The sequence below is a fragment of the Mus pahari genome, chromosome 16 (assembly GCF_900095145.1).
Source record: "Mus pahari chromosome 16, PAHARI_EIJ_v1.1, whole genome shotgun sequence".
Lineage (NCBI taxonomy): Eukaryota > Metazoa > Chordata > Mammalia > Rodentia > Muridae > Mus > Mus pahari.
In genome coordinates, this window is record NC_034605.1 from 57,380,579 (window position 1) to 57,395,332 (window position 14,754).

Genomic DNA, 14,754 nt, shown 5'->3' on the forward strand with positions numbered 1-14,754 from the left:
CTTCAGACACACCAGAAGTGGGCATTAGATTTCATTACGAGTGGTTGTGAGCCACCATGTGGTTGCTGGGATTTGAACTCAGGACCTTTGGAAGAGCAGTCAGTGCTCTTAACCACTGAGCCATCTCTCCAGCCCAGGTGTATTGTATAGATTTAAAGACGAGCTGATGTAAGCATGTGGATGGAATCAGTGTCCCCGAATTCCCACATATAGGGATTTCTCCCATGCTTTGGTTCACTGCCTCTGGGATGGCATGGTCAGAGAGAAAGGAGCAGATGTCCTATGTCCCAGAGGAGGAAATGACCTCTTTCTCCTTGCACAAAAATAAGACATTTCCCCCCTTTTTTTTGTTTAATTAAAAACGTATTGTATTGTATTTACTTAAATTGTGAGGGTATGGGGCACACATAACATGACACATACATCACATTCAAAGAAGCTTGTGAGAGGAGGTCTGATCCTTCGGAGCATTGAACTTGGGTCATCGGGCTCATAAGAAAGCACCTTCACCCACTGAGCCATCTTGTCATTCCTGTTTGTTCATGAGACAGTTTCGCTGGGTAGCCCATGTGGGCCAGGCTCACCTCAGCTAGAACTGTGGGATAGAGATGACGGGTGTGAACCGCTTAGTATGGGGGGGATTATGTGGCAAGTAGGGCATGACTCGCATTCTCTTTATTTAAGATAAAGCCTGGACCCTGAGCTGTAGAAGCAAATTTATGTCATTTTGGGGGTTGGGGTTGTGAGTACATGATAATTCTCATTCATCCATTTAAAAATATCACAGTGAGCCGGGCGGTGGTGTGGCACGCCTTTACTCCCAGCACTTGGGAGGCAGAGGCAGGTGAATTTCTGAGTTTGAGGCCAGCCTGGTCTACAGAGTGAGTTCCAGGACAGCCAGGGCTACACAGAGAAACCCTGTCTCGGGGAAGAAAAAAATCACAGTGGTCTGTTTGATTTCTGATTTTTCCACCTCATCCTGGCTAAGAAAGCTACTAGTGAGTTTTATAGTCTTGGGTAAGTTCTTACATTGAGTGCACGCGTGTGTGTGTGTGTGTGTGTGTGTGTGTGTGTAAGTGTACAATGGGAACTGTCTGATTGACAGTATCCTTTTTTTTTTTAATTATCCTTTAAAAACATAAAGAAAAATCCCAAAGCTGGGCAGTGGTGGCGCACACCTTTATTCCCAGCACTTGGGAGGCAGAGGCAGGCGGATCTCTGAGTTCGAGGCCAGCCTGGTCAGGATAGCCAGGGCTACAAAGAAAATGTTTCCAAAATAAAAAACAAAAACAATCTTTTTCTTTGGCAATTTCATATATCTATACAATGTGCCTTTTTGTTTTGTTTTTGCTTTTGAGACATGGTCTCTATATAGCACTGGCTGGCCACAAACTCAGAGATCCCCTGCCTCTGCCTCCTGAGTGCTAGCATTAAAGATGTGTGCCACCTTGCCCAGCCTATGTATTTATCTTGATTATATTCATCCCCAGTCTCCCCTCTCCTCATTCAGACACCCCCCAGCAGTTCTCTTTCCACTTTCTTTTTTTTTTTTTTTTTTTTTATTTTTTAAGATTTTATTTATTATTATACATAAGTACACTGCAGCTGTCTTCAGACGCTCCAGAAGAGTTCATCAGGTCTCATTATGGGTGGTTGTGAGCCACCATGTGGTTGCTGGGATTCAAACTCAGAACCTTCGGAAGAGCAGTCAGTGCTCTTACCCGCTGAGCCGTCTCTCCAGCCCTCTTTCCACTTTCATGCCTCTCCACCCCCCATCCCCTGCAACCCAGTAAGTTCGGTTCCCGCTGCCTACCTGTCTGCCTGCCTGCCTGCCTGCAGTAGCACTGACATGCTGGCTTGGTGTGTGCAGTCATAGCTGCAGGGAGGTCATGAGTATAAGGGCCATGTCGTGTCCAGAAGACAACCTGTCAAAGTGCACTCTTCACCTTGTCACATCCTTTCTACTCCCTCTTCTGCAGTTGTGGGAGGGAGGTGATGGAACTGTCCTGTTTGAAGTTGAGCACTCAGTAGTCAGGTGCTCTCAGTCTTCGGACAGCTCGAGTCTGTACTGACTGATGCCCATTGCAGAAGGACGGTTCCCTGGCCAAAGCCAAAAGCAGCCCTGATTGCCGGCAGTAAACACACGTGTTTAGACGGCGTGTGGACAGCATGCCATTTAGCACAGCAGTAGTAGGGTCCTGCTAGAGCCAGTGGCCTAGGTTCCAGTGCCAGGCCTGACTCTCCTCCAATCCAGTTACAGGCTGCTGGGTTACCTGTAAACAGGACACACCTAGCCTGGTGAGTGAGTATTGTAGCACCCCGAGTAAGGCCATTGATATTTCCCTTCCAGTGACCTGCAAAGCACCTTCTGGCACTATGGAAGCTAGTGGGTTAGGAGGATGTCTGCTGAGGGCGTTCTAGTTCTAGTTCTGTATCCTGTAATCAAAGGCTGTTGTGTCTTCAGCGATAGGATCTTACCGTTTAGTTATGGTGGGCAACCAAAAGCAATGCCAGTAGCCTAGAGTGTTGTTTGGGGTCTGTCAGGGCCTCATGACTAGTAACTTGTAACTGGGCTGGGCAGTTGTTTTCTTCCCTTCCCTCTTTCTTTACTTTTTTCTTTTTTTTAAGATTTATTTTTGGTTTTCTGTGGATGAATGTTTTATCTGCATGTATGTCGCCTGGAGCTGCAGTGTAGGTGCCAGGAACCTAACCCAGGTCCTCTGAGAGAGCAGGCAGTGCTCTTAACCACTGAACCATCTCTCCAGCACCTAAGATTTTCACTTAATAACTAATCTGTTTTCCAGAGGAAACATTGTCCACCCATAGGATTCCTGTGTTCAAATTGCCTTTCTTCTTCTTGTTCTTTTTTTTTTTTTTTTTAAATGTTTATGTGTATGTGTGAATGCTTGTGTGGCTATGTGACCATGAATGCAGATAACCACAGAGGATGTTGGGTCCCCTGGAGCTGGAGTTCCAAGCCGTCGTGAGCTGCCTGGTGTGGGTGCTGAGAACTGAATTCTGGGCTCAGCAAGAGTGGAGTATTCTCTTAACTGTAGGATCATCTCTTCTCCCCCTCCCCCTTTATATATTTGTAGCTAGCTTATAAACTAGTGAGTCTCCACAAGGGTTTCTCATATGTCCTTAGCTTTTTTTTAACCCACATCCGCCCCACCCTCATCTCCCCATTTTCTTCATTTTGGGACAGGTGTCACAAAATGGCCCCAACCATCTTTGAACTTAAAATTCTGCCCCTGGCTGCAGTGAGTTGGGATGACAGGCATGCCCACCACACTTGACCTGTTGGTTTGCTTACTTTTTTTTTTTTTTAAAGACAGGTCTTAGGGTGCAGTCCTCTCTGTCACCAAGCTTGCCTTGAATTTACCTGTCTGCCTCTGCCTCTGCCTCCCAAGCTTGACTTATTTTTACTTCAAAAGAAAAAAACAACCAAGTAATCCATGGAATACTATCCTAGGCAGTATGTCATTAAATAAAACAAGTAATTAAATCATATTTACTCTCTCATCCCAGTCTCAGGAACTGTTGTGTATCTTCCTGTACTTTTTCCTTCTGTATGTACAAATGCATAATTTTGAAGCTTTCTTGCCTTAATCCTCACCTCATGGAGTGTAAGAGATAGTCTCCATTTTCTAAGGTAATGTTATTTTTGATATTTTAAATTTTTTATGTCTGTATATGAGTTGTTCACATGCATGCCTGAATCGTTCATTTTGGACCGGGAGTGATGGGTAATTGTGAATGTGTGGGTGCTGGGAATTGAATCTAGGTCTTCTGTAAGAACAGTGCTCTTGAACAGCTGAACCAGCTCTCCAGTTCCTATTTGTTTATTTCTTCCTGTGCGTGTGTGTGCATGCGCGCGTGCTTTCCTTTGCACGTGTGTGGTATGCGTGTGGAAGATCTGAAGTTGGTATTGGGGATCACCAACAGTTGCTGTTCTACTGCACTCATTGTTGCAGAGCTCGGTGATATGGCTGGTCCTTTTAGCCTGCTTGCTCTGGGAATCCTTGTCTGTGCCTTCTGGGGCTAGAATTACAGGTAGCCTCTGTACCCACCTGGTATTTATGTGGGTCCAATCATCAATTGTGTGCCAGGGCTGTAACTGTGGCATTATCTCACCAGCCCATGTCCAGTTTTATCACACTCACTTAGTTCTCTCTTCTTAAACTTTATTATTACTATAATTGCTTATGCCAGCATATGTATGGAGGCCACAGATAACTTTTCATTCTTTCCTTTACATGGGTTTTCAGGGATTGAGCATCAGGCTTGTGTGGCAGGATGTCAGCCCACTGAACTATCTCAAAAGCTTAAGTATTTCTGCTTTTATGAGTTCAGTTGTATTGGGGCAAAGATGGTAGTGGAGGTAGAACCCAGGGCCTCATGCACGGTAACAAGTTCCTTTCACTGAACTACTGCCCACTCATTGAATTGGACTGTTGACGAGAGTCACCTATGTTTGCGCTTGAGCCATTGTGTATTGGAGCTTGTCATAAACATTTAATTAAACATTATGAATGAGTAAAATACTTGAAAAACTGTTTTGTCTATATGAAATTAACTGCTTTGAAAAGGCTGTACAGGGACAAGTCACTGGGGGAAAATTGGTTTTGAGTTAGTTGTAGGCAAGATAACTGACTTTGAGGAGAGTGACTGAGGTAAGGGATTATCTATTTCCTGTTTGGCAGATGTTTAAGGCTGCATTCTCCTTAAAAGAAATCCAATATGCTTTTGCTGTTAGTGGGCTTGTTGTGTTTATCTGGGATCGCTGCCTGGATGTCTGTGCTTGTTAAGGTGATGCAATGCTCGACTCCCTCTGTAGATTCTCAGTTAATCGACTTGGCCATAGTTCCCGTTCTCATTGGGCAAGAGAGTGTCTTTCTCTTACAGGGACATGTGTGTACTTGAAAATCAGCAGTGTGTGAGTGCCTGAGAAGACTGATTCTGGACTGAGGCTGCCTGGATGCGAGTTCTGCTCTCTCCAGTTACTAACTTTCCGCTCTGGGCAAGTTATCCTTTCATTTGTCTCTGTGGCATGGTTTCTTTGTGGATCAACCTCACTGTTGGTACATTTTGTTCCCCTATAACAGAATACTCAAAGCTGGGCAATTAGTAAAGAACAAAGATTTGTTTCTTACAGTTCCTGGGGCCAAGAAGTCCAAGTTTGAAAGGGCTGTACACTAGACTGCCAGTGGTGTCTCCTGCCTTTAATCCTAGCACACAGGAAGCAGTGAGTTCGAGGCTAGTCTGGTCTACAGGTTCCAGGGCAGCCAAGGCTACACAGAGAAATTCTTTCTCTAAGCAAAGAACAACCACAAAAAGTGCCTGTAAACTCTGTTATTCTATGGCATTCGATGAAAGGGTAAGAAAAAAATGAAAGAAAAGCACATGCATGTGACCCTAGTACTTGGGGGACAAGGCAAGAAGATGAGAACAGCCTCTTGTACTTAGCAAGTTTAAGGACAGCCTGGGCTACTTAAAGACCTAGTCAGCTTTGAGGATACAGTAGAGACTCCAGGATGTTAGAGATGGCAGTACACCGGGAGTGGGGCTGACCCAAGAGAGGCTTTGTGTGTTGCAGCTGGGGAACTAGAGAGGGAGGTATGTCTAGGCCCTCTGGTGTCCAGACCAAGAGACCCAGATCTTAGACATAATGATGCAGGATTTGTTTGAATCTTGCATTTGGCCTGTGTTATTGAATATTGGATTTTCGTAACTTTTATTTTTACTTATTTTTTTATTATATGGACACTTAAGAGATCACCTAGTGTCTCACAATAGAATTTGGATACTTGGGCTTTTGAACAATGTTATAACTATTTTTTTTAAATATTTATTTATTTATTTATTATATGTAAGTACACTGTAGCTGTCTTCAGACACTCCAGAAGAGGGCATCAGATCTTATTACAGATGGTTGTGAGCCACCATGTGGTTGCTGGGATTTGAACTCAGGACCTTTGGAAGAGCAGTCGGCACTCTTAACCACTGAGCCATCTCACCAGCCCAAGATTTGGAAACTTGTTTTGTGTTTCAAGACAGGGTTTCTCTGTATAGCCCTAGCTGTTCTAGAACTCACTTTGTAGACCAGGCTAGCCTTGAACTCACAGAGATCCACCTGCTTCTGCTTTCCAAGTTCTGGGTTAAGGCATGGACCACTAATCCTGGCTGATTTGGAGAACTTTTACACATGAATTAAATTCATTTTGTAATTTTAAAATTACTTTATGTGTATGGGTATTTCGCCAGCATTGTATGTCTGTGAAATCTGAGTACTATGACCTTGGAGGACAGAAGATGGCATTGGAGCCTCAAACTGGAATTACCTATGATTGAGGGCTGCTGTGTGGGTGCTGGCCCTCCACAAGAGCAGTTCGAGGTTTTAGCTGCCCTGCCATTTCTCCCCCCCCACCCCCCCTGCATTTTGTATTAAGAGTGAACGTGAGACTTTGGGGACTGAGGTGGAGTGTCACTTAAAATAGTGTGTTTGGGAATCAAGTGACAGGGAGTGGACCTGTGAATGTTGTTGTTTATCGTCTCTTTAACTAGATTTGGAGTCCCCTAGGAAATAAACCTTAAGTGTGTCTATGAGGACCTTTCCAAAGAAGATCAGCTGAGCATCAGCATTCGTCCTCTCTGCCTGCAGATGCAGGGTGACTTCTCTATCATGATGAACTGTATCTCCTAAGACCATGAGCCATGTGTCTATTCAACCACTCCCCCCTTGGTGTCTGGTCACAGCAACAAGAAGGCAGTAGCTGACACAAAGGTGTACCTGAGAGATAGAATTAAACCCACTTTGAGGATAGAAAGTATTTGTGACTAAATATTAATGCTTTGGAACTGGAGAGAGAGCTCGGCTGCTAAGAGTTCTGATGCTTTCCAGAGACCCTGGGTTTAATTTCCACCACCCACAAATTCACAACCCAAGTCCCTGGGGGCTCTGAAACCCTCTTCCTGCCTTTGTGGGCATTAATGTAGACATGGTGCACAGAGAAACATGCATGCAGAACACCTGTATACTTGAAGGCTTAAAAGGTTTTTTTCCAATTCATGGTTTGCTTTTTCACTTAAATATTTAAAACCTTATTTTGAAACATAGAGAAGCAAAATTTCCCAGATGGGAGAAGCTGAAAGGTGGGGAGGGGAGAAGCTGAAAGTTGGGGAGGGGAGAAGCTGAAAGGTGGGGAGGGGAGAAGCTGAAAGGTGGGGAGGGGAGGTGGCCTCTTGGATTGATTCTGAGCAGAGGAGTCACCTTTAGAGGTTGGCCAGGGTCACAGTGCTTCTGCTTTCCATTGTAGCGAAATGCCTCAGATTGCACTGCACTAGCGTGGGACTCGGTCAAAGGTGAGCATATTTGATTTTTTTCCCTAAAATTTAACCATAGTACTTTACATTGTAAGCAAGCGCAGGCTCATTTCACAGCACCTCACAAATACCTTTATAATACATCCTTTTCATCCTTGTTAAGACACTGAGGTGACATAAAGCTCTGAGCCTAAGACGTTAGGCACTTCTTGTTGGCATGTTGCCAGTGAGAAGCTGAACCTAAGAAAGATGGCTCACGATTACCAATTTAGTGAATGGGAGTGAAAAAGTGGTTAGAAGTACTAAGGACTCCAGTGTCCCCTAACTCCTAACAAGAGGTCATCCTCTTATTCCACCTGTTTTTAATTGCTTGATAAAATACTGGTATTGGTTCATTTGTGGGAAAATCTCATATATGCTAAGCACATACTCTGAGCTCTGCCCCTAGTATTCATGTAGTATTTTTAAGTAGGTTAAAATATTTGCCTATGAAACTTTTGGGTTCAGTGAAATACTAAATATTTAAGAAGCCACAATGTGAATCCATATGGCTGTCTCTTGGTTGGCATAAGGCATTTAGTTTAACATATAAAGGGCTAACCAGTGATTTCCATTCTGATTCTAAATAAAACTTCTGGGGGTGCTTAACAGTGATTTTGTTATTGTTAGTTTTTGAGTCACTGTAGCTTACTTACTGTATAGCTGTGACTGGCCTTGCACTCAGATCCACCTGCTTCTGTCTGAGTTGGGATTAAAGGTTTATGTCAATACCACCCAGCCAAATTACCGTGTTTTCAATACGTTTAAATTTTCTGAATTAAGAATTGGGACCTTGTTTTCGAATGTGAGTTTTTCAAATAATAGGAGGTGTTGCTTCTTAAGCCTGGACACTGCGAGTTGTTCTGGCTTTCACTTTTAACTCTGCCTCCCTGTTATCAAGTATCAGAATTTAAATGTAAACAACACAAGTTTTCTATAAGAGCTTTAGTTTTAGGTCACAGCCTAGTTACAGGTCATCACTTTCTGAATGAACTTTAAATTGCATTTTCTCCTGAGAAAGCACAGCTCTCTTGTTTGGTGGGAAGGAGAGAACGAAGGTTGTCTGACTTTTGCCAACTTTTACTCTGGGAAAGTCTAAGCCTCAGCAAGCCAATTGGAGCACAAAGCACTGAGCTATCTACTTTGTGTGTTAGTATAAGAACTTGAGATGTGGGAAGAGTGACACTTAGGAAAGCCAGCTGAGTATACCCTACTTCCCAGGCCCCAGCCCAGTGATCTGTCAAAGCACTGGGTGAGGTTGTCACACTCCCAGCCTGCTGTGTTTCTCCTAAGAGCTAGGTCAGGAATCATAGCATTCAGGGTTTGTTTGCCAATGATTGGCACCCCCTTCACTTCTGAGGAGCCGGAGTTAGGACAGGGTTGGATAGAGAAAAGCAGTTCCCACATGCTCCCAGTATCCTTCTACAAAGTACTTGTGATTGATTGAAATCATCTCATTCTAATGCTAGGACCAGTTCTACTGTTGTAAATTACTGTATCTGAATGCAGTTCCTAAATCATTGGGAAAGAATTATGTCTGAGACAGTACGAGAGTGAGACACTCAGATCCTGCCTGGTGTGAGTGTGGGGTGTGTGTATGTGTGTGTCAGCGCTTGCTGACATTTGATTTATGGCAAGGTAGGTTAGTGGGAAGGAGCCAGTTATGGAGTTAACCTTTATCCCAGTCACAGTTGTTTCTACAGTGTTCCTCAGTCACTCAGGGTCAGGGGTCTGCTTATAGCCAGGCCACTCTGAAGAGCAAAGCAGCTAGGAAATTGCAGATTTTGCTTTTATTATTCACTGACTTTGTACTCAAATCAGTGTGTCTTTTTAACTTGTGGTGGGCATGATGATAATATTTTTATCATAGAATTTCTCAACATGGTGAAGATAGCCAAGATACTTTGCACAATAGAAATAAAAGCTGTTAAGAGCACTGACTGCTTTTCCAGAGGTCCAGAGTTCAGTTCCTAGCAACCACATGGTGGCTCGCAACATCTGTAATGGGATCTGATGCCCTCTTCTGGTGTGTCTGAAGATAGCAACAGTATACTCATATTCATAAAATAAATAAATCTTAAAAAGAAGAGGAGGAGGAGGAGGAGGAGGAGGAATGCTAAGATACGAAGAAGAGGCTGGGACAATAACTTAGTTGGAAAAGAACTTGAGTTCCGTACCCAGAACCCATAGTAAAAGAAAAATCAGCTGAACATGACGGACATAATATCAGCACTGTGGAATCTTTTTTTTTTCTTTTTAAAGAATTATTTATTTATTTTATGTATATGAGTACACTGTAGCTGTTTTCATACACACCAGAAAAGGGCATCAGATCCCATTACAGATGGTTGCTGGAAATTGAACTCAGGACCTCTGGAAGAACAGTCAGTGCTCTTAACCGCTGAGCCATCTCTCCAGCCCCAGCACTGTGGAAATCTTAACTGGCCAGCCAGCCTAGCCTACTTGGCAAGTTCGAGGTAAGAGATGTCTCAAAAAACAAAAGGTGAATGTTCTCGAGGTTGTTCTGTGACCGGCTCCACAGGCATTTGAGCACACACTCATGTGCACACATGCACACCTACATATATGTGACAAGAGAGAATATGAAAAAGAAATGTGTTGCTAATTTTCTAGTTTAGTTGTTTAGTTTTTTGATTGGTGTTTAGTTTTTTATTTTGTTTTGTTTGGTTTTTCAAGTCAGGGTTTCTCTGTGTAGTCCTGGCTGTCCTGGAGCTCTGTTTACCAGGCTGGCCTTGAACTCAGAAATCCGCCTGCCTCTGCCTCCCAAGTGCTGGGATTAAAGGCGTGTGCCACCACTGCCTGGCTAGTTTAGTTTTTTAGTCTTTTGAGACAGGGTCTCTGTATCAACCTGTCCTGGAACTCACTGTAGACCAGGCTGGCCTCGGACTCATAGTCTACCTGCCTGTGCAGTACTGGGATTACAGATGTGTGCCACCACCATGAGGCTGAGTCTTTCACTTCCTAATATATGCTAATATTTCCTAGTATAGCAGCCAGAGCTGGGGACATACTGAGAGCCTGGGTGAGACCCTGAATTCAACCCCCAACACACTCAAAGAAATAGCTTTAAAATCCAAGAAAGATAGGCTAGAGTTGGAAAAATGGTTCGGCAGTTAAGGATACGTTGTGAGGCCTGCTTGATGCTCCTACCCGGTGATGTCCCTGCCACAGCAGACTGCTCCCCCTAACTGGGAGCCAGGATAGCTTTCCTTTTTTTATTTTATTTTATTTTATTTTTTTGGTTTTTCGAGACAGGGTTTCTCTGTATAGCCCTGGCTGTCCTGGACCTCACTTTGTAGACCAGGCTGGCCTCGAACTCAGAAATCCACCTGCCTCTGCTGGGATTAAAGGCGTGTACCACCACGCCCGGCTAGCTTTCTTTTCTTAAGTTGAATGATCGTAACCACGTTTCTGTTGAGATAACACAGGTGACATCAAAGCCAGTGGGATCTGTTCTAGAACTCCACCCTGGCATTGGAAAGTACATGTTGGCACTAAATGGGAACAAGGTAGCTTTTGATGTGCACTGGAACCAGCTTTAGCCGATGTTAGCTGGGATTATTTTTATGGAGACTCTGTACTGCCTGTGGCAGTCGCTAGCAAGGTTTTCAAATGCCTGTTCCTGAAGAGGGAGAGAAAGCGAGTCGTTCGTTCATCAGGGCCGGTGGTTGTCAGCCTTCCTAGTGCTGCGACCTTTGAGAACAACTCCTCCTGGGGACCCAACCATGAATTATCCATCCTTACTTCATAACTGTGAATTGGCTATATTTACATTTTCTACAGTGCAAATTGTAAATTTACAGTATAAAAGTCTGTTTTCTGACTGCCTTGGACAGCTCCCGTGAATGGGTCTTTGTGACAGGGTATCACATTGTAGCTAAAACTGTCCAGAACTTACTTTGTAGAACAGGCTCAGAGATCTGCCTGTCTTTGCCTCCTGAGTGCTGGGATAAAGGCATGTGCCCCCACATCCCTTCATCATGGTAGTACTTTAATATTTAAGAACTGGAAACACAAAATCTATATACATTTTTTTGTTAGGGCTATTTCAAAGGTATCTACTTTTTTGTTTGCGAGACAGGGTTTCTCTATGTAGCCCTGGCTGTCCTGGAACTCACTCTGTAGACCAGGCTGGCCTTGAACTCAGAGATCCACCTGCCTCTGCCTCCAGAATGCTGGGATTAAAGGTGTGCACTACTATTTCTGACTCGTATATGTACTTTTTAAAGATTATTTTTGCTTTTAATTATGTGCATATGCACACAAGTGTAGATGTCCATGGAGGGCAGCGGCATTGACTCTTCTAAGAGTTGGGGTCACAGGTGATTGCCACCCTATGTGGGTGCTGGGAACTGAACTCATGTCCTTTGCAAGAGCAGTACTTCTATTATGGTTGTTGTTGTTCCTATTATTGTTGTTGTTGTTGTTGTTATTGTTATGTATGAGTACACTGTAGCTGTACAGAAGGTTGTGAGCCTTCATGTGGTTGTTGGGAATTGATTGTTGGGAATTGAATTTAGGACCTCTGGTCGGGCCCTGCTCTCTCTGGCCCAAAGATTTATGTCATTATAGATAAGTACACTATAGCTGTCTTAAGACACACCAGAAGAGGGCGTCAGATCTCATTACAGATGGTTGTGAGCCACCATGAGGTTGCTGGGATTTGAACTCAGGACCTTCGGAAGAGCAGTCAGTGCTCTTACCTGCTGAGCCATCTTGCCAGCCCCAGTACTCCTAACCATTGAGCTATTGCTTCAGCCCAAGGAGGGAAATATGTGTATTTTAAGATTTGTTTGTGGGTTGGAGAGAGTGCTGGGATAACAGACCAATGAAATTGTTTTATAGCATTTCAGACATTTAAACATTTTTATTAATGGTGGTGAGGAGATGACTCAGTTGGTTAAAGTGCCTCCGGCATAGGCATGAGGATCTGAGTTCAGGTCCTCAGAGTCCACATTAAAAGCTGGAGGGTGATGGCACCTGTAACCAAAGCACAAGTGTAGCCTAGCACAGTAGATGAGCTCGGTTCCCTATATCCATTGATTCTTACCTCAAGAAATAAAGATGGTGCGCCTTTAATCCCAGCACTGGGGAGGCCGAGACTGGTGAGTCTCTGGGCGTTTAGGGCTAGTCTTGTCTACGTATCATTTTCAGGACAGCCAAGGGTGCACAGTGAGACCCCCATCTTAATGAATGAATTAATGAATGAGTGAGTGAGTGAACGAATGGATGGATCAACAGTACTTATTTGCTGGGTGGTAGTGGTACACACCTTTAATCTCAGCACTCAGGAGGCAGAGACAGAGGCAGGCAGAGCTCTGCATTTGAAGCCAGCCTGGTCTACAGAGGGAATTCCAGGATAGGCAAGGCTACACAGAGAAACCGTTCTTGAAAAACCAAAAATCAATGAGGAAGGGACTGGAGAGGTGGCTCAGAAGTTAAAAGAACTTCCTGCTCTCAGTACCCACATGATAACTCCAGTATAGGGAACCCAGCACCCTCTTCTGGCCTTTGGGGGCACAGTTGCATATGTGTTGCACAAAATGCAGGCAGAAACACTTGGCGTGCCCTGATCATTACAAAAGGTTTGGAAGGATACCTAGTCCAGATTAAATCCAGAGGTAAACATCTTGTCCTTGGATGCAGGGTATGCAGTCACGGCAAGAAACTGAGTTTTGACTTATCAGTCTGTTTTAGATAATAAATCCCTCTGTCCCCGTGGTTGCCAGTGAGATTTGACAGTGGAGATGACCTTAACTCATAAGCATTTGTCGAATGAAAGGTCCATGAGTGGGGAGGCTTGTGACTTTTGTACTGTGATGGAAGGCCTAGGATTGTGTGAGGGATTTTTAGGCACGTGATGTGGATCTGAATTGTTAGATTCGCCGGGTATTGGACCCCTGAAGGGAAATAGTGAGAAAGGAATAGAGAGCCAGTTAAGCTCATTGTGGAGTTAGAGCACTCCGTGTTTGCAGAGATTCTGGGGTTACAGTCAGACCTTGGCAAGGCAGGCACTTTACTAAATGCGCTGTCTCACCAGCATTTCCTGAGCCAGTGATAACCTTCTCCTGCACCTCCCAGTTGCTAATATATGCACGTGCTGCCATACCTGGTCTGTATGGAGCAGGAGATGGAACCCAAGGCTTTATGCACATTAAACTAGCCAAGCCCCTCGCCAGCTTGGCTCCGGCCCCATAGTAACACTGTGCTTCTCTTCCTTTCAGGATCTGACTGGCATTGAGTCCATGGAGCAGTGTCGCCTTGCCTTGGAGCAGCATAACTGGAACATGGAGGTATGGGCACCCACTCCTACCATGCTTAATGTCCTGCTGCCACTGGACTTGCCCTGCACACACATACACTGGGGGGGGGGGGCCCTGCTTTGGCTTATTGACTTCAGAATTATGGCTTCTTTGTGTTTCAAATACTCGGGGAGAAGTGCGGGAACTATGAATGTAAAGGACTGCGTTGATGTAGCTCCTCCCCTTATGAGTCCTTAGCATCGAGTGCCCTGGCTGCCACACTGCCTGTGTCAGTGCCTTGAGCTAGTTCTAGAGAGGAAGCCCCATGAGAACAGAATTCTCAGTTTAGTTTTGTTAATTGTTCCCAGCATAAAACTTATATATTTAGATTGTTTTTGTTTTTGTTGTTGTTGTTGCTGTGTTTTCAAGAGGTGTGTGTGTGTGTGCGTGTGTGTGTGTGTATATAGTGGTGACTGTCCTAGAACTGGCTTAGATACAGACACACACACACACACACACTTAAACTTTTATTTTTTTTCTTTGGCATAATAATTCAGTTTGTTTATCCTTTTTAATATTAATTTTTTTGTTTTATTTCATTTCAGTATCTGTTTGGCTCTTTAGTAATTTTCTGTTGATATTATAAATCTATAAGTATATTTTAAATGTTTTCAAACAAAAACAAATAAACTTGGAGAAGGGATAAACTAGGCATGGTGACACATACCTGTAATTCCAGCTCTTAAGAGGCTAAGGCAGGAAGATTAGGAGTTCAAACTCAGCTTTTCATAGTAAAGCCCTGTCTCAGAGAAAGGAGGGGTCAGATGGATGGACGGACGAAAGGAGGGAGGGAGGGAGGAAGATAAGTAGAACAATCGTGTGCCTACCTATCAGCTGCTGACCCTGAAATGTTCTGTAGCAGTTTCAAATCTCTGCCCAGCTAGTAGGATAGGAGGACGGTTGTCTCTGAGGACAGGCTGTCTCTGAGGACAGGTTGTCTCTGAGGACAGGCTGTCTCTGAGGACAGGCTGTCTCTGAGGACAGGCTGTCTCTGAGGACAGGTTGTCTCTGAGGACAGGCTGTCTCTGAGGACAGGTTGTCTCTGAGGACGGTTGTCTCTGAGGACAGG

General features: G+C 44.2%; 1 protein-coding gene across 1 annotated transcript in view; it reads left to right on the plus strand.

Annotated features, from left to right (window-relative positions):
• The window catches only part of Faf2 (Fas associated factor family member 2), a 41,217-nt gene that overhangs the window by 3,697 nt on the left and 22,766 nt on the right, over positions 1-14,754 (plus strand). The window contains exon 2 of the mRNA XM_029547372.1: positions 13,608-13,676. Coding sequence (XP_029403232.1) covers positions 13,608-13,676 — 69 coding nt within the window. The remainder of the gene's footprint in view (positions 1-13,607; positions 13,677-14,754) is intronic.